This window comes from Hypomesus nipponensis, chromosome 11 (assembly GCF_054491055.1).
Source record: "Hypomesus nipponensis isolate SF chromosome 11, ASM5449105v1, whole genome shotgun sequence".
NCBI classification, from domain to species: domain Eukaryota; kingdom Metazoa; phylum Chordata; class Actinopteri; order Osmeriformes; family Osmeridae; genus Hypomesus; species Hypomesus nipponensis.
In genome coordinates, this window is record NC_140371.1 from 22,123,339 (window position 1) to 22,145,356 (window position 22,018).

General features: G+C 52.3%; 3 protein-coding genes across 9 annotated transcripts in view; 1 reads left to right on the top strand and 2 right to left on the bottom strand.

Moving 5' to 3' along the window:
* The window catches only part of slx4ip (SLX4 interacting protein), a 33,369-nt gene extending 16,910 nt beyond the window's left edge, over positions 1-16,459 (bottom strand). Inside the window, exons 1-6 of one of the 6 annotated variants that reach the window (XM_084709303.1) lie at positions 16,393-16,459; positions 15,752-15,807; positions 7,961-8,032; positions 7,473-7,599; positions 6,996-7,119; positions 6,804-6,825 (exon numbers count right to left, since the gene is read on the bottom strand). In XM_084709303.1, the coding sequence (XP_084565429.1) occupies positions 6,816-6,825; positions 6,996-7,119; positions 7,473-7,599; positions 7,961-8,032; positions 15,752-15,778 (360 nt within the window). In that variant the 5' untranslated portion in view covers positions 15,779-15,807; positions 16,393-16,459 and the 3' untranslated portion in view covers positions 6,804-6,815. The other 5 variants (XR_014768827.1, XR_014768826.1, XM_084709300.1 and 2 more) reach the window with 5 other exon arrangements.
* A 212-nt stretch (positions 16,460-16,671) lies between these two features.
* On the top strand, positions 16,672-19,487 carry mkks (MKKS centrosomal shuttling protein). Of its 2 annotated transcripts, none has more exons than XM_084709289.1 (4): positions 16,672-17,915; positions 18,003-18,184; positions 18,488-18,598; positions 18,714-19,487. In XM_084709289.1, the coding sequence occupies exons 1-4, from the start codon at positions 16,934-16,936 to the stop codon at positions 19,140-19,142; spliced, it is 1,704 nt and encodes a 567-aa protein (XP_084565415.1). In that variant the 5' UTR covers positions 16,672-16,933; the 3' UTR covers positions 19,143-19,487. The 2 variants fall into 2 exon arrangements, with proteins under 2 accessions (XP_084565415.1, XP_084565416.1); XM_084709290.1 differs by having other exon boundaries at positions 17,685-17,815.
* On the bottom strand, positions 19,461-22,012 carry srd5a2b (steroid-5-alpha-reductase, alpha polypeptide 2b). The gene is made up of 5 exons (XM_084709305.1): positions 21,732-22,012; positions 20,871-21,034; positions 20,636-20,737; positions 20,381-20,531; positions 19,461-20,274 (listed from the first exon to the last, which is right to left on the bottom strand). The coding sequence occupies exons 1-5, from the start codon at positions 22,010-22,012 to the stop codon at positions 20,208-20,210; spliced, it is 765 nt and encodes a 254-aa protein (XP_084565431.1). The 3' UTR covers positions 19,461-20,207.
* Positions 22,013-22,018: the final 6 nt, after the last annotated feature.

Below are 22,018 nucleotides of genomic sequence, written 5' to 3' on the forward strand. Positions count from 1 at the left end.
CGGGGGAGGGAGCAGAGATGGGAGATGGAGGTGGAGGAGGGGCGGAGGACGGTGGAGGGGGAGGAGGGGAGAAGGGGTGGAGGGGGAGGAGGGGAGGAGGGGTGGAGCCACTCTGACCAGGATCAATTTCCAGCCAGGGCCCTGGAATTCCTTTGTTCCTGTTGCAGGGCTCCCTTTCCCCTGGCTCCTAATCCTACCCCGCCCTCCCTCCCTGTCACACCGACCAGGGTAGGTAACCCAGCCAGCTAGCCTCCTAACAGCCTTGTACCAGGGTAGGTAACCCAGCCAGCTAGCCTCCTAACAGCCTTGTACCAGGGTACGTAACCCAGCCAGCTAGCCTCCTAACACAGCCAAGCTTTCACTCAGCACTGCAGATGAGTCGGCAGAAAGGAAAGTTGAATGTGAACGTATAATCCGGCTACTATAACTTGTGAGACATCTAGAGAAGGGGCAAGGCTATAGGAAGTTTTGCAGACCCGGAGGAGGGTTGGCGGAGATGGCAGGGGTACAGGTTCCAGCAGGGGTACAGGTTACAGGTCTTCTGGAAGTATAGTAGGGGCTTAGAGAGGGAGGGTGTTTCATTATGAATACCCACGGCCTCGCTGACATGTCCACCAGTCCACCAGAGTGAAAACCTGCTGAGCTTCAGAAGGCAGGACAACACCAGCGCTAGGAGGAGGAGGGGAGGGGAGAGGAGGTGGGAAGAGAAGGAGAGGAGGAGAGGACGTGGGGAGAGGAGGAGAGGAGGTGAGGAGGAGAGGAGGTGGAGAGAGGAGGAGAGGAGGTGGAGAGAGAAGGAGAGGGGGTGGAGAGGAGGTGGAGAGAGGAGGTGGGGAGAAGAGGAGAGGAGGTGGAGAGAGGAGGTGGGGAGAGGAGGAGAGGAGGTGGAGAAAGGAGGTGGGGAGAGGAGGAGAGGAGGTGGAGAGAGGAGGTGGGGAGAGGAGGAGAGGACGTGGGGAGAGGAGGAGAGGACGTGGAGAGAGGAGGTGGGAAGAGAAGGAGAGGACGTGGAGAGAGGAGGAGAGGAGGTGGAGAGAGGAGGTGCAGATAGGAGAGGAGAAGGAGAAGAAGTGGAGAGGGAGGAAGGGAAGAAAGGAGGGGAGAGAAGGGGAGGAGGAGAGGAGAGTGAGCGTCTCCTCTACACATCCTCCTCCTCGTCCTTAGCAGGGAGGGAGACATAAACACATTCTCCACCAGTAAAGCAATCCAGCAACACTTGTGATTTTTCCGCTGCGTCCGAGGCCAGGCAGAGTAAGCCCCCTTCAGAGGGCTGCCAGGAGGAGTCAGCGAGCGCCCAGCAGCCCTCGGAGCTCTCTCACGGCTATTAGTGACCATTCATCTGGGGAGCCTGGGAAAATGCCTCTCCGGCCTGCCGTGGCTGGGGGAAACAGGCTGGCAGGTGTCCCTCCCTCCTCCTAAGCCCTGGCACCTGTGCAGGGAGAGAGAGACCCAGGTCTGCCCTGCCTCTAGAGATGCAGGACACTCTACCCAGGCCTCATACCTGCCTTGCCCTGCCTCGAGGGTCAGTGTGTGGGAGGGGAGCAGCTCCAGGGCTGGGTTCCTGAGGCGGCGCGGAGGGAGGCAGGATCAGCAGGCTGGATCGATACCCTGACACTCCACACATCTGCTAATGTGCTCTGGACGTCTGAAATGGCACGTTAACCCAGACCGTGGTAAAAGAGGCCTTCTCAGTTTACATTCTAAGAAGCCAAACACACACAATGTGTGTGTGTGTAAAAATACACACAGACACACTCCCAAATGTACACAATGCACCGCTTACTACTTAGAAGCAAATCTAGATCAGGGTACTCTTACAGTTTAGTTAAGCAGAGAGGCACGACACACACACAGTGGCTAAACTAACTACAGAACTACAACAGGAGCAACAAAATAAATACCCCCGCACACACTCGGAGTATCTCCTGGAGAGTTCACACAGTATGATGAGAGAAAAGAATGCTATTCAGACGGGTCCCATTTGACGTGGGGTTTCCCAGCCCAGCGCGCAGGGGCAGGGAGGGAGAGGGAGAAGGGCCGGGCTTCCAGACAAGGGAACCACCGAGACGCTCTTTAACTCCGGAGGAGCCCGAGTGTCTCTCACTGTCATATCAAATAACAGAAACATGGCCGCCGGGTTCTGCTCCCTGCGTCCAGCCAGCAGTCAGCAGCCAGCAGTCAGCAGTCAGCAGTCAGCAGTCAGCAGCCAGCAGCCAGCAGCCAGCAGCCAGCAGCCAGCAGCCAGCAGCCAGCAGTCAGCAGTCAGCAGCCAGCAGCCAGCAGCCAGCAGCCAGCAGCCAGCAGTCAGCAGTCAGCAGTCAGCAGTCAGCAGCCATCAGTCAGCAGTCAGCAGCCAGCAGCCAGCAGCCAGCAGCCAGCAGCCAGCAGCCAGCAGCCAGCAGCCAGCAGTCAGCAGCCAGCAGCCAGCAGCCAGCAGCCAGCAGCCAGCAGTCAGCAGTCAGCAGCCAGCAGCCAGCAGCCAGCAGCCAGCAGCCAGCAGCCAGCAGCCAGCAGCCAGCAGCCAGCAGTCAGCAGCCAGCAGCCAGCAGTCAGCAGTCAGCAGCCAGCAGCCAGCAGCCAGCAGCCAGCAGCCAGCAGCCAGCAGCCAGCAGCCAGCAGCCAGCAGCCAGCAGTCAGCAGCCAGCAGCCAGCAGCCAGCAGCCAGCAGCCAGCAGCCAGCAGCCAGCAGCCAGCAGCCAGCAGCCAGCAGTCAGCAGCCAGCAGCCAGCAGCCAGCAGTCAGCAGTCAGCAGCCAGCAGCCAGCAGCCAGCAGCCAGCAGTCAGCAGCCATCAGTCAGCAGTCAGCAGTCAGCAGTCAGCAGCCATCAGCCAGCAGTCAGCAGCCAGCAGTCAGCAGCCATCAGTCAGCAGTCAGCAGTCAGCAGTCAGCAGCCATCAGTCAGCAGTCAGCAGCCAGCAGCCAGCAGCCAGCAGCCAGCAGCCAGCAGCCAGCAGCCAGCAGCCAGCAGCCAGCAGCCAGCAGCCAGCAGCCAGCAGCCAGCAGCCAGCAGCCAGCAGTCAGCAGCCAGCAGCCAGCAGCCAGCAGCCAGCAGCCAGCAGCCAGCAGTCAGCAGCCAGCAGCCAGCAGCCAGCAGCCAGCAGCCAGCAGCCAGCAGCCAGCAGCCAGCAGCCAGCAGCCAGCAGCCAGCAGTCAGCAGTCAGCAGCCAGCAGCCAGCAGCCAGCAGCCAGCAGCCAGCAGTCAGCAGCCAGCAGCCAGCAGCCAGCAGCCAGCAGCCAGCAGCCAGCAGCCAGCAGCCAGCAGCCAGCAGCCAGCAGCCAGCAGCCAGCAGCCAGCAGCCAGCAGCCAGCAGCCAGCAGCCAGCAGCCAGCAGTCAGCAGTCAGCAGCCAGCAGCCAGCAGCCAGCAGCCAGCAGCCAGCAGCCAGCAGCCAGCAGCCAGCAGCCAGCAGCCAGCAGCCAGCAGCCAGCAGCCAGCAGCCAGCAGTCAGCAGCCAGCAGCCAGCAGCCAGCAGCCAGCAGCCAGCAGTCAGCAGTCAGCAGTCAGCAGTCAGCAGCCATCAGTCAGCAGTCAGCAGCCAGCAGCCAGCAGTCAGCAGCCAGCAGCCAGCAGCCAGCAGCCAGCAGCCAGCAGCCAGCAGCCAGCAGTCAGCAGTCAGCAGTCAGCAGTCAGCAGCCAGCAGCCAGCAGCCAGCAGCCAGCAGCCAGCAGTCAGCAGCCAGCAGCCAGCAGTCAGCAGCCAGCAGCCAGCAGCCAGCAGCCAGCAGCCAGCAGCCAGCAGTCAGCAGCCAGCAGCAAGCAGCCAGCAGCCAGCAGTCAGCAGCCAGCAGCCAGCAGTCAGCAGCCAGCAGTCAGCAGCCAGCAGCCAGCAGCCAGCAGCCAGCAGTCAGCAGTCAGCAGCCAGCAGTCAGCAGTCAGCAGCCAGCAGTCAGCAGTCAGCAGCCAGCAGTCAGTAGTCAGCAGCCAGCAGCCAGCCCCAGGAACGTCCCAGGGAGAGCGGGCCGTGCCAGACCCAGCCTCTCTCCCAGCCTCTCTCTCCCAGCCTCTCTCTCCCAGCCTCTCTCTCCCAGCCTCCTTTTCCCAGCCTCCCTCTCCCAGCCTCCCTCTCCCAGCCTCCCTCTCCCAGCCTCCCTCTCCCAGCCTCCCTCTCCACCAGCCTCCCTCTCCCAGCCTCCCTCTCCCAGCCTCTCTCCCAGCCTCTCTTCCAGCCTCCCTCTCCACCAGCCTCCCTCTACCAGCCTCCCTCTGCCAGCCTCCCTCTGCCAGCCTCCCTCTGCCAGCCTCTCTCTCCCAGCCTCCCTCTCCCAGCCTCTCTCTCCCAGCCTCCCTCTCCCAGCCTCCCTCTCCCAGCCTCCCTCTCCCAGCCTCCCTCTCCACCAGCCTCCCTCTCCCAGCCTCCCTCTCCCAGCCTCCCTCTCCCAGCCTCCCTCTCCCAGCCTCCCTCTCCCAGCCTCCCTCTCCAAGCCTCTCTCCCAGCCTCCCTCTCCCAGCCTCCCTCTACAGCCTCCCTCTCCCAGCCTCCCTCTCCCAGCCTCTCTCCCAGCCTCCCTCTCCCAGCCTCCCTCTGCCAGCCTCCCTCTGCCAGCCTCCCTCTCCCAGCCTCCCTCTCCCAGCCTCCCTCTACCAGCCTCCCTCTCCCAGCCTCCCTCTCCCAGCCTCTCTCTCCCAGCCTCTCTCTCCCAGCCTCCCTCTCCCAGCCTCCCTCTCCCAGCCTCCCTCTCCCAGCCTCCCTCTCCCAGCCTCCCTCTCCCAGCCTCTCTCTCCCAGCCTCCCTCTCCCAGCCTCTCTCTCCCAGCCTCCCTCTCCACCAGCCTCCCTCTCCCAGCCTCCCTCTCCACCAGCGTCCCTCTCCCAGCCTCCCTCTCCCAGCCTCCCTCTCCAAGCCTCCCTCTCCCAGCCTCCCTCTCCCAGCCTCTCTCTCCCAGCCTCTCTCCCAGCCTCCCTCTCCCAGCCTCTCTCTGCCCCCAACAGAAGCTCCACCCTGTCCAGTCTGGCTGGACCAAGCCAAGATGTTTGGTGGGAAAAGTTCCCTTCGTTCAGGCCTCGAAGAAACATAAATAAATCAAATCACTATGAGCTAATCATGAATTCATGAAAAAATATATAAAAAATACTATTAAAAAAGGCCAGCTAAAACTGACAGTTGGAAATTGGCCGATGTTGATAAGAACCTGGGGACTGGTGTTGGATTTGTGTTGCCTGTCAATAAAAACCCCTTCTGACACACAGGTACATAGAACAGAGAACCTGATTCGCACAAAAGTAGCGCACCCATGTAGGGACAGAACTGTTGATGGCTCATTTACGGTGGCAACAGCTGTTGACGCTCGGGCTGTTCTTCACAGTATTGGCACAAGCCTCCGTGAATCCACACTGGCACCAGCACAAACACTGTCTCTCACAAGACCCTGAATACCCAGAATACCCCTCCTACAACAGACATGTCAGCCCTCTAGGCCAGCCTATTCCTGTCCCACACAGCCTCTCCCAGCCAGCTCCTCCACCTCCCACACACGCAGTTGTCCGGAAAAAGTTTCACACCCGTATGTGTGTAATGTAGCTGTCCTCAAAGAAACGATGCACATTCGCATCCGCACGCAAAACCCGCGCTTCTAGTCCCCCCCCCCGCGCCCCGCTAGCCCCAGTTGGAAGGTTCTGTGAGGATTAGCAGGTCAGCGTTTGACCTGTGAGCAGAATAGACGACCCCAGTACTTAATACCCAGCCTGGGGTCTGCTAGGTTTCCCTCTTATGAGCCTCTGCCCATAATGACCCCTCTCCTCACACTCTGCCTGCACCGTCTCAGGGCAGGAGTCTCCCTCACGCGCGCCAACAAAAGAAGAAGAATGTCTTGACGCTCACTCACAAGTAGGGATGCTCACCATATAATCGTTAACCGACAATGTTTACCGGTTAATACTATCTGTTAAACTGTGTTGCCAATTTAGCGACAATGTTGTTAGATTTAGCCACGTTTTACACCAGCGACTTTTTGGCAATCTCCGTTTTTGTTGATCAGCAGCAAAATAATGATTGTACTTCTGTGTTGTTATAGCCGCCTATTATGTTGGATTATGTGTGTTTTCGTTTTGTTAATCAGTTTTTGTTCTGTTGATGTTCATACTGCCATTCAAACTCACCAGCATGGAAACGGTTGGAAACAGGGCTACGCAGCTTTTTGTCGTCAAAGAGGAAAAACACCAAACGGGTATTAATCAAACTGAAATATGTTCTGTTGGTTTTGTTGGCGATGCTACATGTAGTGTGATTACACTAACGCCCATCTTACTGCTGATGTAGCTACATGTCTGTCCTTCACTGTCTTTCTCTCCATTGCTCCCTCTCTCTCTCGCTCTTTCCCTCCCAACTCTCTCTTCCGCCTTCTCTCTTTCCTCCCTCCCTCCCTCTCTCCCTCCCTCCCTCCCTCCCTCCCTCCCTCCCTCCCTCCCTCCCTCCCTCCCTCCCTCCCTCCCTCCCTCTCAGTCTGGGTCTCTACAGTTAACCTCAGTGGGTTCTTCATCATAAGGCCTGTCTGTCTCTCGTCAGTTTGTCACTGGGAATATGAGTCAGGTTTTTCAGTAACCCAAGACTGTCAGCCTGTTCTCCCCTAGCCCAAGGGAAGGATATATCTCTAACTCACAGTTACTCACACACACAATAAAAGATACAGAGACACACACCACTAACATATCTCTCTCTGTGTGTGTGTGTGTGTGTGTGTGTGTGTGGGAGAAGACAGAGAGCCAACATCACCTTCAGCATGCATATTTAACAGAACTGCAGGGTCGTTGATAGAATATGTTCAGAATGCTCTGTCCTTGGTTCTTCTATAGGATGAGATCATTCGTCTTTTCACATTTCAGCAGGCTCTGTGACATAAGTCATAAAGCATTAACGGATGTCATGCGGCTCATTTGCTGCTGTGTTCATAAGGCAAGGATGTTGGGTACTGACGGTATGCAACCGACACATATTTTGCCATAGGTGTGTCCCTGGCGCCAACAGAAGCCAGCATGGCAGGCGCTCTGCAGGAACATACCTGGGCTCCCTGTGTGTCTGCCAATCCAAACCCAGTTCATGTCCCAGGCCTCCCCAGGTCACGCCCTGCATGTCGAGAGTCGCCGTGTCCAGACTCGTTCTGTGTTCCCTCCTCCTTCCACACCCTACAGGTAACCATCACACTCTCACTCCACCTTCCAGCACTGCTGTTCCCAGCCCACTAAGAGAGGCACTCCTGTGTGTTCAGCCTATACTACGAGTAATGGATTGGAGTAAGGAACCCAGATCAATCATGTGTCTTTTGTTTACACAGAGATTGTATTTAGAAAAACACACCTGGTTGGAACAGTGAGAGTGGAAACTGGCCCAGTCTGTGATTGTGATTGGTTGGTGGTTTAGAGGGGGCAGGATGGAGACCTGTGGTATGAGTGCCTAGCAGTGCGGGCATGGTAGGGAGGGGCATTGTGTGCAGGGATGGGCGCTGTGTGCAGGTCGCAGCATGACCTGGAGAGGATACCTTGTACACGGAGTGTTTCTGCAGGAGCTGGCTCTTTCTTGTGCTTGGGCAGGCCTTTCCTGTAGTAGGTCTCTTTAAGCAGCTTCACCCTCTGGTCCACAGCCCCTCTGATCAGGTCTGTCACTTCCTGTGGAGAAGAGGTCAGAGTTGAACATCTACGGGTGTTTACAGGGCCCAGCGTGGTGGCAGTGCACGACACAAACGACCAGGAGAAGGGAGGTCCTGGTCCCAGGCAAAGCTAGTAAAGATGAGGGTGAGGGAGGGGTGTGCTGGCCTGGGCTGAGACCTACAAGACAGGGGACGAAAGAGAGGAGCAGGAGTACATGTGACAATGAAAAGAATGGAAAAGGATAAAGACCCAGTGGTACTTGTGGATTCCTCCCTGGTGCTGTTGTCTTTGTAGCTGCCCCACCAGGCAGGGCATGTTTAAATGCAGACACTGGATGACACACACACACACACACACACACTGTTGTCTGGTTCCTTACCTCTATGTGTTCTGTGGTGATCCAGCCCAGAGGCAGAGAGTAGAGATCCACCAGCACTGCAGAGTTCCCACACTGACACACAAAGACACACACCCACAGGTTGCTCAGGGCCGGTCGGCTCAGACAACAAAGGGCATCAGAGAGAGTGACTGACAGGAAGACAAACCACCATGACCCCACTGCCACCCAGACACCTCCCCAAGTCGACCCCACTCCCACCCAGACACCTCCCCAAGTCGACCCCACTCCCACCCAGACACCTCCCCAAGTCGACCCCACTCCCACCCAGACACCTCCCCAAGTCGACCCCACTCCCACCCAGACACCTCCCCAAGTCGACCCCATCTTCCCATCCTCCTCTCTTTCATTGTCTAGCCATCTCTATACTCATATATCGTACTCTATACATCTCTTTATAGATACACGTTTTGGGGCATTTTTCAGGCTTTACTTGACTGTGTGACATGAGAGGCAGAGAGAGAGAGAGAGAGGCAGAGAGAGAGAGAGAGGCATAGAGAGAGAAAGAGAAAGAGAGGGGCAGAGAGAGAGAGAGAGAGAGGGGGGGGGGCATGCAGCAAAGGGCTGAGGACAGATTTCACCCAGGCTGCAACAGTAAGGCCTCAGCCTACATGGGACTCACACTTATTACTTATCTGGTGAGCTAGCGAGCTTCCCCATCTCATCTGTCCTCTGGGGAGCAGAGGGCTGGGGAGCAGAGGGCTGGGGAGCAGAGGGCTGAGGGAGGAGAGGGCTGGGGAGGAGAGGGCTGGGGAGGAGAGGGCTGGGAGGAGAGGGCTGGGAGGAGAGGGCTGGGGAGCAGAGGGCTGAGGGAGGAGAGGGCTGGGGAGCAGAGGGCTGAGGGAGGAGAGGGCTGAGGGAGGAGAGGGCTGGGGAGCAGAGGGCTGGGGAGCAGAGGGCTGGGGAGCAGAGGGCTGGGGAGCAGAGGGCTGGGGAGCAGAGGGCTGAGGGAGGAGAGGGCTGAGGGAGGAGAGGGCTGGGGAGCAGAGGGCTGGGGAGCAGAGGGCTGGGGAGCAGAGGGCTGGGGAGCAGAGGGCTGGGGAGCAGAGGGCTGAGGGAGGAGAGGGCTGGGGAGCAGAGGGCTGAGGGAGGAGAGGGCTGGGGAGCAGAGGGCTGGGGAGCAGAGGGCTGGGAGGAGAGGGCTGAGGGAGGAGAGGGCTGAGGGAGCAGAGGGCTGGGGAGCAGAGGGCTGGGGAGCAGAGGGCTGGGGAGCAGAGGGCTGGGGAGCAGAGGGCTGGGGAGCAGAGGGCTGAGGGAGGAGAGGGCTGGGGAGCAGAGGGCTGAGGGAGGAGAGGGCTGGGGAGCAGAGGGCTGAGGGAGGAGAGGGCTGGGGAGCAGAGGGCTGAGGGAGGAGAGGGCTGGGGAGCAGAGGGCTGAGGGAGGAGAGGGCTGGGGAGCAGAGGGCTGGGGAGCAGAGGGCTGGGGAGCAGAGGGCTGGGGAGCAGAGGGCTGGGGAGCAGAGGGCTGGGGAAGAGAGCGCCTCAGCGATGCTGCAGAGCTGATTCCTGATGCGCTACGTCACCATGTCATCAACAATAACTCCCATGGGACCGAGGGGCAAGAAAAGCTACGGCTGGTTAAGTTGCCGTTCCATCCCTCCTGAGCCGGCCTGATTAAGGTTTCCACGAGCGCAGGACCTGCCCACCAGAGAGCAGGGAATGAGACTTGTGTGTTGTGTGAACCCTCTCTCTCCAGACAGGTCTGTGATGGATGGACTGGGGACCACCCGCAGCGCCACACAGAGGAACAGCTCTCCTCAGGAGAGATAAAGCACTCAAGACGTCTACCTGAATGGAGTGACACAGTGTTCACGCACGAACAAACACACACTCACTCACACACACTCACACAAACACACACACTCACGAGCAGGCTAGACGATGCCGTATATGGCATGGGAGCTGAGACACACCAAGATGAGTCAGACGGCCGAGGGACTGAGCATCCCAAAAACTGACATGGTTCTCACACAGAAACACACTCACACCAGTTCTCAGAGTGCCGAGCCGAAGGCTGTAAGAGCCAGCAGCAGCTGTGACAGCCCAGGCTGACCCGGCCCCGGGGAGGGAGCGCCCCCTTATGGTGGATGAAGGAAGTACACTTTGACGTAAATGTCCCGGTTAGCAGTTTAATAAAATGACCGGGAGGTAGCCTGCACTTAGCTGTATCTTTGAAAGATAATATTTAGGTAGTTTTCTAAAACTGGGCGTTCATCCTAATGCCCATCCCTAATAATAAATATGAATACAATAATACAACACATTTCATTAACTTGGTTGGACCGTTTAAACACAACAAAAGCCATGCACAAGAACAGAGCTCCTGTTATATACCAACTGTGTGTGTGTGTGTGTCTTTGTGTGTGTGTCTTTGTGTCTTTGTGTGTGTGTGCGTGTGTGTGTGTGTGTGTGTAGAGAGAGATAAGGGGGAGAGAGAGAGTCAGAGAGAGAGAGTAATAGAGAGATGGAGAGTTAGAGAGATAGAGATCTGCTGGTCTCTACAGACAGATCTGCATTCTCCGGCCCTCTCCTCCTTTGTCTGCTGGTGATCCACGGATGAGCGCCGCTTTCAGCTGACTGGTCCCGACAGTTACCAGCGCGTGGGAAAGCAGAGAGGAGGCAGGCCGGGGACTGTCAATCACACAGCGCAGGGCCGAGAAGTCCCACGCCGACTTCCTGCACATGCTGACTGCTGTTCTGGCCTTGGGACCCTGCCCTGCTCCCTGCCTCCATCAGACCCTGCCCTGCTCTCTGCCTCCATCAGACCCTGCCCTGCTCCCTGCCTCCATCAGACCCTGCCCTGCTCCCTGCCTCCATCAGACCCTGCCCTGCTCTCTGCCTCCATCAGACCCTGCCCTGCTCCCTGCCTCCATCAGACCCTGCCCTGCTCCCTGCCTCCATCAGACCCTGCCCTGCTCTCTGCCTCCATCAGACCCTGCCCTGCTCTCTGCTTCCATCAGACCCTGCCCTGCTCCCTGCCTCCATCAGACCCTGCCCTGCTTTCTGCCTCCATCAGACCCTGCCCTGCTTTCTGCCTCCATCAGACCCTGCCCTCTGCCTCCATCAGACCCTGCTCTCTGCCTCCATCAGACCCTGCCCTCTGCCTCCATCAGACCCTGCCCTCTGCCTCCATCAGACCCTGCTCTCTGCCTCCATCAGACCCTGCCCTGCTCTCTGCCTCCATCAGACCCTGCTCTCTGCCTCCATCAGACCCTGCCCTGCTCTCTGCCTCCATCAGACCCTGTTCTCTGCCTCCATCAGACCCTGCCCTGCTCCCTGCCTCCATCAGACCCTGCTCTCTGCCTCCATCAGACCCTGCCCTGCTCTCTGCCTCCATCAGACCCTGCTCTCTGCCTCCATCAGACCCTACCCTGCTCTCTGCCTCCATCAGACCCTGCTCTCTGCCTCCATCAGACCCTGCCCTGCTCTCTGCCTCCATCAGACCCTGCCCTGCTTTCTGCCTCCATCAGACCCTGCCCCCTGCCTCCATCAGACCCTGCCCCCTGCCTCCATCAGACCCTGCCCTCTGCCTCCATCAGACCCTCCAGCATTACAGTCAGGGTCAGGAATGTTCCCATGGAAGTGCCATGTTTAACTTAAGCAGAGCTCTGAAGGGGCATGGAGTCACTGCCAGTCAGAGTGAGTGACGTTTAGCGAACGGCCGTGATCAATCTCCAAAAGACAGGTAATGAAAACATGCCAATCCATCCATTTTCATTATTATTTTGTTCCTTATTAAGAACACATGCTAAAACTCTGGATTCTGGATAGACAGAAGGAGAGTGATCGATACGTCAAGTTCGAGGGAGCACCAGTGGGAGTGAAGCAGGAGGCCAAACCCCCTGAAAGGCTGCACAAGTCCCTGACTGAGTTGTGTTTGGGCAGCAAGCCAGACAGCTAGCCGCGGAATAGCTTCCTTTTATCACATTAGAGAAGCCGACCAGGCCAGACTGAGAACTGGACATTAATGATAAGCATTAGTCTGTCCCTCACGAAAACAGCATGTGATGTTTCAGGCTTCTCAGAAAGCAGGAGGCCCTCTGGAATGCAAACAAACTAACACAATCACACTCTCAACGAGCTTTGATTAGGGGACACTTCTGTGAACAGCTCATTATCTAGACCTGCCCTTTGGGGAAGAGTAACTACAGTTTGGCTCTGTAGGCAATCAGCATGTGGTTTGTCACCTTTACAAACCTCTACCAAAAAACACCTAAAAGAAGAAGAAAAGAAAAAAAAATCAATTAGGCACTTGGCCTCATTGAATCATTTTCCCCGGGGGTATAAAGGCTGAGAATACAGCCGTGTCATGTGATTAGAATAGACCCTGTCATCTTCCCCCACAAAGACTGACCAGTGGGCCTCTCCGATGACCTCTGACCTCCCAGTGATGAGCTCTTCCAAAGATGTCAGTCACAGTCCATCTCCTCAAGCCATCCAGGCCGGCCTGGTCTTTTGTGTCGGACGTAATAGAAACCACAAGTGTGTTATCATCTCCGAGCACACAGCTCATCTTAAAAGAGGCTGAGAATTCCATCCTAATTAGAAATCCATGTATGGCCTTTGGATATAGATTTGAATGGGTGACGAATACCTGTTTGTATGTTTGGGTAGTCCTGTGTGTTATCTCAAATGCTCAATACAGTTTCAAACTGCCTCTCTGATGATGGCCATCTGGTTAGGTTTAGGGTTAGGGATAAGACAGAGGGGTTAGTTTACAGTCGCTTGTTTCTGTTTGGGTATCCTTACTGTGCAAACCGGGCTCGTGAATTTCTATAAATACACTTAACCACTCAGCTCAAAGTGTCTGTTAGCTCTAGGAAACCCACACATTGTGTTTTGACGATTGTGATGGAAAAAAAGAACCCGATTAAGAGCAGAGGAAGTTCATCTCTTTACACTAAACTGGGCCAGCTCTTCTTTGTTGCTGCTTCAGTGTTTAGAAAGTGGTGTAGAGGGTGTGGAGCCCAACCACCAGAGGCTAGCTGCTACTCAATACCAAGTCTTTCATTCAGCAACCTTTTGTGTGCTCTTACTGTGCACGAAAGCACCCGATAACCTAACCTTTCTATTCTAGTTCCCTCCCTAGGCAAGGATCTGATCAGCATGACCTGCCAAAACAGAACTACCTTTCAACCCTTGCGGTCTCCTGCTTCACTGCTGCCCCAGCACGACAAAGCCTTTCTACTTTCTGGGTCTAATCAGTAAGCAGACAAACGGTGAAGCAATACTGCTGCAGCCTTTCCCTTTTCTCCCTGGTGTCCAAGGATCTGGTCTACATCACCCTCAGTTCCCAGGACACCCGCTACCTTCCCCTTATCTCTCTCCCAGAGTCCCACCAACGCTGCTGAGAGCTGGGCGCTGGGCCCAGAGGCCTGGAGCACGCCTCCCCACCTCCCTGGCCTTTGCCATCGCTATCAAGCCGTATAAGAACCAGACCCCCTTCGCCTGCACTTAGCTCGCAGGCTAACACTAACCAGCCACACATGTTTACACTGAGAGAGAGGGGGCAACAGATGCGGTCTCACTCAATAAAACTTACTCTTTCCTCCCAGTCAAGGGGAGCACAGCTCAGCAAGCGACCCAGGGGAGCTCTTCAGATCTGTGGGACAGACCGGCCTGCTGGGAGGCCCAGGTCTCTGGGTGAACAGCTCAGGTAAGACCAGCCTGCTGGGAGGCCCAGGTCTCTGGGTGAACAGCTCAGTGAATCACCTGGCATTCGTACCCCAGCAAAGAACAACCTTTCCATTCTCACAGACCCCAACCGGGTCACAGCCCTCTTTAAAAGGAGGTGAAAACACGAACCAAATCATGATTAAGGTTCATTCTATGTGCACTGAGGCTTTCTGTTATTTACAGAAACCGCTATGGTGTTTTTGTGTGCAAAGTTTCCTCCATTCACATGGATGCTGGCTCACCTGGGAGCTCTGCGCTGGTTGATACACAGGACACAACCCAGGAGAGGAATTCCAGCAGCAAGAACAGACAGGAATGTCTCCAGGTAACACTCAGCAAACAGGAGCTCCGCAGTGAACCTCCGCAGACAGAGACCAGGGTGAAGGAGCTTAGCCTTGCTGGGGAATGTCAACATCACGAGGCAACACAGGGAACCACGGACCCTGGCACTATCCTCTCCTCAACACTGCTCAGACAGCCACACCGTGCACCTTCCACCGTCCCCTGATCATGCTGCTCTGAGCTGGCCAAAGATGAACCTAGTCACGTGTGGTCAGGTGTGAGCTCATCTGTAGAGTGCCAACACGACTAAACAGCACACAAACCTCTGACATGGCACTGTGACGCAGAACCTTAAAGTGTCTCACTGCAGCACAACATCTCCTGCCTCCATGCCTCTATCAACATCAGACGGGTAAGAAGCCACCAGTGGGGGTAACAGGAGGCAGCCTGCAGGGTGATGAGGGTGAAGTCCCAGAGCTGTGTGCAGCCTGCAGGGTCTGTGGGGAGCCTAGAGGAGGGCCAGTTACTGAGGATCCTCTGGGCAGGAGCACACACACCCTGCTGCTGCTCCTCAGACCAGACCAGGGAGAGCTGCAGCTCCCAAACATCTGAGGAGCCGGTGTCCTGGCACACACACACAAAAATACACACACACACATGCAGACACACACACGCACACACGCACACACATGCAGACACACACACACACAGACACGCACACACATGCTGTTGCAGCACAGCCCACATCCCTTGGTGCCATAGATTAGTCAATAATATCATAGTTGAGTGTGTAGCTCTTTAAAGAAGAAAGGCCTTCACTTCTCGTGTACACAGTGAAAATCATTTACTCCAAACAACGTGGCATCTGTCAGTCTTGCGCAAGAAGAGCAGAAAGAAGCGTCTTAAAAGCCATTGTTTGTTTTTTCCAATCCTAACAAGCTTGTTTGTGGTTCCGTGGTTGGGCATGGTCGATTTTTCTCAGGGAAAGTAACACAACAGTATCATTATGTGCCCGCTGGGAATGAAACCTTCAGTGAACCTCCAGGGTTCCACTCTCCCACAGCTAGCTGGCTACAGCCAGGGAGAAAGCAGGAAAGGCACACGTATGCATCCAACAGCCCGTACATATGAAAGGGATCAAGAAAGTGCGGGCAATATTTGGTCAAGCAGGCACACATGGTATGCAGAGGATGAGAGAGATCAGTGCAAACGTCCTCTCAATCCTTACCCTGAACTTTTAATAAATGAAACATCAACACAAGGGGAGACCAGTGGCTTTTCCTGCACTTACGCAACACATCTGAAGAGAATTACTACCGATAGGGCCTGACTGCTTGTGGCTGTGTGTAGTAAAAGACATTCTTCAGCCCTGTATCTCTGGGGCTATTTATACTTGGGAAGAAGAATTAACACCAGTATCAGCGAATAAGGTACGGACCTTTAAAAGCACCGGATGTTTGATACGCTACGATATAAGAGTGGAAGAAGATAGTCTAGGACTAGGCCTTCGGAGATCGCAAACTTGTGTAAATCTATGACATGCATTAGTTTGATTTACAAAAAGAAAGTGAAAAAGTGAAGTGGTGAAAGTCCTCCAAGACTTTCACAACAAGCTAAACTCGGTTGCGAAATAAAAGCTTCAAAGGAGGATCAACCCTTTTGAAATGTACATCAACATTACCCTCTAGTGGTAACTTTAAAAAGTGCTATACTAAGATAAGTCATGACTTAGCTAAGTACTAGAATAGTTATTTATTACTTTGACACCAACATAGCCAGTGCTGCTGTCCTCAATGCTACCCATCTTTTCACTCACCTTAATGACAAACTTGTGGGGAGGCATACTGAAAAGGCACCGGAAGCGTCTGTAATCTGAAAAGAAAAAAAAGACGTCGATGTATGGAATCTGTGCCACGTTTGGAACCATTTTAACAATAAACGTGCGTCGTTAACACGCTCTTAATTTGGTTATGGGTACAATCTTTTACAAATAAACTATTTGTCATAGAAAGAGAAAGTTATACGTAGGTTTCATTGTAGCCTATGCATTAAAACACCGTATGTGCTACAGCCAAGCACTGCAGGAAAGGTGTCACACGAGTGGCTCAACGTGATCTAACGATATCCAAACTTTAAAAACTGTCCAGAGTATCTTCAGTGCACTAGCATCGAGGTCAGTCTAGTCACTAATGTATTTTATCGTGATAAAAATAATTAACTACCGTAGCACTAGTACTTGGTCGACCTAGATCTTAGAGCTATCTTACTTGACTAGCTAGCTAGATCTCGCGTAGTAGTTTAGTTACCACTATAGTTATCGTATGCAATACAAATGTATACATTCCTTGTCTGGGTCATAAACAAGCAGCATTTGGTTATAAATCAATTTAATCCCTCTGTTTTCAATCGATCTTGGATCGAGTATTCATCATATCCTATTCATTATTTTCAACCTACCAATTCTTGCGCCAAATGTTTTGAAGTGACATGTAGGACCCTGACGCTATCGCCACTGCCATGGGAACAGTTGAAATCCAGAAAAAAGCCTGCTATTAATTTAAATAAAACATAAGCATTCACGATATCTACAACCATATATAGATACAAGTATTATAATAGCGATTTTGTTGTATAATTGATTTGGAATAAAGCATGAAAACATATTTTTTAGATTTCAACGGCTCCCTTTTGTTGATTTATGGTCAGGCAGGTATAGGATAGCAGCACAGCTGACGTCACTTCTTGCCCTCATGCAGCCAGAGCCTGTTTGAGGCATTCTCTGATGCAACTGCCTATCTTACAGCAACAACTTGATTTAAATCTTTAACTTTATATGTATATTGCCGTTCATTTGTTACCATGATGTCGTACCGCACAGTTGGAAAGTGTACTAACGTTAATGGCTTCAAAACAACTTTGAGATGTTTCTATTTGATCCACAGTATACAGTAACTCATATCTGCTAGCTAGCTGAACAGTTGAGCTAACGACATGAGCCATGTCTCGACTCTCCAAAAAATCACCGTCTGTTTGCACTGATTGTCCGTTGAGTAACAGTGAAATCTATCGTAAAATTAGCCTTATGAGGCGGATCCTCTCGTCTTCTTTCGGACCCAAAGGCAGATTAAAGCAAGTACACAACAACGTTGGAGGACACGTCTTAACAACGTCTACGTCTTCTGTGCTCCTTCAAGCCGTTCCGTCATCGGAACCTTTGCTCAAACTAATCACAGCTTCGATTCTTAATCATGTGTCGCGTTTTAGTGACTGTGGTTTGTTTACTGGCATTCTTAGCTTTTCCCTCATTCACCAAGCGAGGGAGTATGGTCTAAGGGGAAGCGTTGCAATAAAAGTGTACAGACAAATATTGGGAATGTGTACCAGTTATCTTAATCAGGAAGATTGCGCTTGTAAAGTCAAAATAGACTACTCCAGCAGCCAGAGTCTGGTCACTTTAGCCCACACTGTAATATCCAGCAAACCAGCTTGTATGCTGACAGACAGAGAACTACAGCATGTCAGCACACTGGCTGTCCAGGCGTTCTTACTGTGTGTCCCATGCAGCTCCCCTGGCCAGGTCTGTCTGGGCAGGACAGTGACGGTCCCCATCGAGGGGCAGCCTGTGCTCCACTCTGTCCTGTTTCCAGGTCTGCTGGTGGAGGCACCAGACATGCTTTCCCTCACACATGTGGATAAGCTGTCAGACGGACTCCGCCTGGTGTTGTTCAATGTGTCTCTTTCCGGGGATCTGGCTGGCCTGGGTGAGGGGACTGTGGAGGTGCAGCCAGGGGCTGATCCAGAGTCAGACGTCCTGGACCAGCTCCTGAAACTGGGGGAGCAGGCGGTGAAGGAGAACGTGGTCGTGTTTGCCTGTCAGAAGGTAATCCATCCAGTCCTGCAGCATTACCTCAGGAGACACAATGTGGTTGTGATAGAGAGACTAGGAGTTACACAAGTGGAGCCAATCCTTCAAATGACGGGTATGTATGACAAGAAACTATTCAGCCACAAAGAAAAAAACTCATGTCTTAAGTAGTTTCCGAACCTATTGTGAATTCATCTCTTAGGTGCTCAGCCTGTATCCACGTTCTACTCTCCAATCCCACCTGGGGCCTATGGACAGGTGAAAAGTGTGACCGTAAAACAGTTTGGATCCAAACAGATGCTTCATCTGCTTCCTGTTGGGGAGCCGGTCGTCTGCACCATGGTCCTCTGCCACAGGAACGAAACCATGCTCAGTGAGCTGAAGGTGAGCGCCACCTCACTTCCTGTTTCAGTTCTTCTTCGTGTTGGCGTATCTTAAACCAACATGTAGTTTAGAAAGAAAAAAAATATATATTTTTTTTTAAGTTTTTAAAGGTTGTAAAGACATTTTCGAAAAATAAAAATACATATATCTAAGGTTGAAGAAATAGGTAAAAAAAAAAAAAAAGAATTCTAAAACGTTTCCAAAAAACGTTTGCATCATTGATGAGTACTTGACTCTATTTTACTCTAAATTCTGATGATGGATGTTACTCTCTGTCTTCTGAAGTCTTGTGGTGTATTTCAGGTGGCGTGTGGGAGAGCAGAGCAGGTGCTGAGGCTAACCCTCAGAGAACCCTCTGCTCTCCTAGGAGGAGGGTGCACAGAGACACACCTGGCAGCCCACATCAGACACAAGGTCCGCACCTCCCTCACACATCCCTCACAGTGGCAGCACATGAGCTATGGTGCAGATGGCTATCACTGTGTTTCCAGCATCATGATACAGCATTTCAGTCATGTTTGCATCACAGATCCAGGAGGGAGGAGCAGAGTCAGCGTGTGCAGTTGGGTGTTCTAAGGCCGAGTATCTGCTGGGAACGCGGGCGTTCTGCTGCTCCCTGGAGTCTGTCGCCCGGGCGCTGGAGCATGAGGGTGGAGAATGCCTCATCGATCTGTCACATGCTCACCGGTGGACCGTTCCCAGAGACGAGGCCACCCAGGGCCAGTGGGGGGGCGTGGCGAGCACCTGTGGTTGTGGCCTGCTGGAGAACAGGCCTGGGCTGGAGTGGACCCCCCTTAACTGCCGCTACCTGGAGTTCCCCCTTGCAGGGGTAAGAACGTCCAGCGCCAAACCTCGGCTGTTGGACTCCTTCACAGCTAAGCTCAATGCTCTGCAAGTTGCCGTGGAGACCGCTAATCTTGTGTTGGATATTAGGTATATCATTCAAGATGTAAACTAGTGAGATTGTGCTTTGCCGTGGTAGAATGTCTGATTGATTAGAGCGTTTTTACTGTGTGTCTTTTTGTGTATGTGCTGTGTAGGCCTGTTTTGTAATACCTCACTTCTGACACTAGGTGTAAGTAGTGCTTATTAATTATACTTCTGGAAAGGGATTCTGTAAATACTTCCATAGAAATCATAGAAAATAAAATCAATCAATATGAATGTCTTTCATGAATATGTCAATATATTTCATATATTTGGAAGTTTAACTTTGATATTATTAAATAATAGTATAATGTCAAGCCGAAAGAGAAAAGACTAGAAAAGCCATGGGTTAAAGAAAATAAAGAGTTTATTACCATATTTTGTCATTTATACCTGTTATACCTGTTATACCTGTTATGCTTCATTGTTTCCTGTTTCACCATGCAAATTACCTGTCAAGACTACTGCTGTATTTGAGAAAGGTATTCAGAAATGGAGTAAAGCAATGTTCTGAACACGCTGCATACCATGGGACTATGAGATCATCGTGAATGATTATACAGGGATGAAGATTACAATGGAAAGGTAGGAGCAGTAGTGAGCTTCTAGTGCAGTGAAATAAGTGCGATTGCTGATCATAATTATCAGGATTATGGGGGGCACAATTTGAAATACACAAAAATAACAGATAGTTGTATGAGTATATCTGAGTGGGTGCGTGTATCCTTGGGACGGATATTGGTAATGTATTTATCGACTCCTGAGTAATTGTAATGATACATGCCACTATGGGTGAGACAAATGAGTTGACCAGTTTTTTGCCTGACGGGAAAAGCTTTTTGGAACTGTGAATTTACTTTAAAGTAAGTCTTGGAACTGCCTTGGACTATTTCCTTCACTTAAATGTATCTTAGAAATAAAAACACATCAAAAATATATTGATGTCTGAGTGTCTGACATGGAGGACCAGATGAGAGATGGGACTGATCGGGAAGCGCAGACATTGAAACAACACAAGTATATAACGAGCATTTGACAGATTCCTAAAGTCAATTAATATCGTAGAACACAATTTTTTGTCCCTTGCCCTCCTCTTTCAAAAGATGAATGGAATCAGAGCTTTTCGTAACCTGGGATAGTCTTTCAAGTGTTCATGGTAAAACCTGTGACAATAGGAGCAAGGACATGGATGAGTTAGTCTGGGTCAATTAAATAGCCTACTTTTAATTTGATGTACTTTACTGTAGACGTTCTGTCATGGTTACGTACCTGTGATGATGGTATGCCCGTGGGCCAATGAAGCACAAACTGAACAGGGCGAATGAGAGCGTTGGGAGTGACCAGGTGGCTATGGCGTAACCAAACCATTCCAAGATCTCCCCAAAGTAGTTGGCTCCAGACACATACTCAAACAGTCCTCCTGCGATATAAAACAGTAACACGTTATCAATAGTGTTGTAAAAGACCACGATATCTACAAGTCTGGTGGTAGGTGTTGCATTACATTGTATTGTACATAATCACCTTTAGGAATCTTGTACACAACCTCTCCTGATTTCCGTAGGTTGCGTAGAATATAGTCGCTGTGGATGTTGATGGCCATTCCGATGATAAATATCATCAAACCTATAAGAAAATCAAATCCTACTTATGAAGAATGTTTTTTCTAATTGGCAATTATCTGTTGCTAGGCAACTGTTTACCAAAAGATACCAAATTTTTGGTGAAAGACGGCCATTTTGAGATCTGCCTCTCTCACCCGTCACAAAACGGCAGTCGGACGCCCAGTCATCCTCATACTGGGCACAGTGTAGCAGATAATGTGCTTGCAGAAACCCATTCACAGTGCAGAACAGGGCAGCTGTCAGCATCACATCCAAGGGAAAGGGCTGACCCTTGGTTAGCAGGGAATACACAAAAACCCTGCAGGAGGTTGCAAAACAGAAAGACTTGATTGTCACAGGTTAGTAAAGAAAATGTACAAAAAACAGTAAACTTGACATTCACGTGGTTTAGCAATTTATTTTGATGTTGGCATATTGACAGAAGTTTGTACTTTTTATAGCACCACAGAAATGTCTTCCCCGGTGTGGCAGGTCACCAGTGCATTCCTGCGGGTGTTTCTCCCTGGGGGGTTACCCCACCAGGGAGACCTCTATCCTCATTGAAAGCCCTCTATTCAAAGTCCCCATCTTATTATCTGGGGGAAATTAGAGACGGGTCTCACATTTCCACTTGCTGAGAAGAAATAAGTGCAGTATACATACGGTCAATTCTAATATAAGTAAAAAATATCACAGAAGCGTGTCATGAATTGATATTCCCTTTCAACACACAGTATCGTTCTTCAGCTGTTGGGGTTGCTGCGTGTACAGTATATTTACATTTAGTCATTTAGCAGACGCTCTTATCCAGAATGATTTACAGTAAGTACAGGGACATTCCCCCGAGGCAAGTAGGGTAAAGTGCCTTGCCCAAGGACTCAACGTAATTTATCACGGACCAACAACCTTCTGATTAATGGCCCGAATCCCTAACCGCTAAGCCATCTGACCCCCAGTACAGCGAGCACACCATCAACGCAAGACTGCTTCCCACAACTCTGCTGGACTCTTCTTACCTTTGGAAGTAGTGAAGGCAGAAGGTTCCAAGGAGCAGGTGTCTCCCCAGGCCGGAGGGTCTGCTGGTGGTGAGCAGCAGCATCAGCAGGGGCACCAGAAGAGCTGGAAGCTCCTGGAAGAACCAGGCCACCCGGGCTGGTATCTTCCTGGCAGTGGTGGAGACGCCCAGGTAGCGTCCGTAGGAAGCCTGAGACGTTCTGACCCCGACCAGGTGGCCTGCGCCCCCCAGAATCATCCCACAACAGAGAACGTGGATCCCATTTTCCCAGCAGTGCATCATGTAGGT

What these genes read in the sequence shown, in the direction of transcription:
- mkks (XM_084709289.1), top strand. Translation starts at nt 16,934, where the DNA reads ATGTCTCGACTCTCCAAAAAATCACCGTCTGTTTGCACTGATTGTCCG. An exon ending in GCCAATCCTTCAAATGACGG is followed by an intron (nt 17,916 to 18,002) that starts GTATGTATGACA and finishes TTCATCTCTTAG; the next exon opens with GTGCTCAGCCTGTATCCACG. An exon ending in CAGCCCACATCAGACACAAG is followed by an intron (nt 18,599 to 18,713) that starts GTCCGCACCTCC and finishes TTTGCATCACAG; the next exon opens with ATCCAGGAGGGAGGAGCAGA.
- srd5a2b (XM_084709305.1), bottom strand. Translation starts at nt 22,012, where the DNA reads ATGATGCACTGCTGGGAAAATGGGATCCACGTTCTCTGTTGTGGGATG. An exon ending in TGCCTTCACTACTTCCAAAG is followed by an intron (nt 21,035 to 21,731) that starts GTAAGAAGAGTC and finishes AACCTCCTGCAG; the next exon opens with GGTTTTTGTGTATTCCCTGC. An exon ending in TGTGTACAAGATTCCTAAAG is followed by an intron (nt 20,532 to 20,635) that starts GTGATTATGTAC and finishes TTTATATCGCAG; the next exon opens with GAGGACTGTTTGAGTATGTG.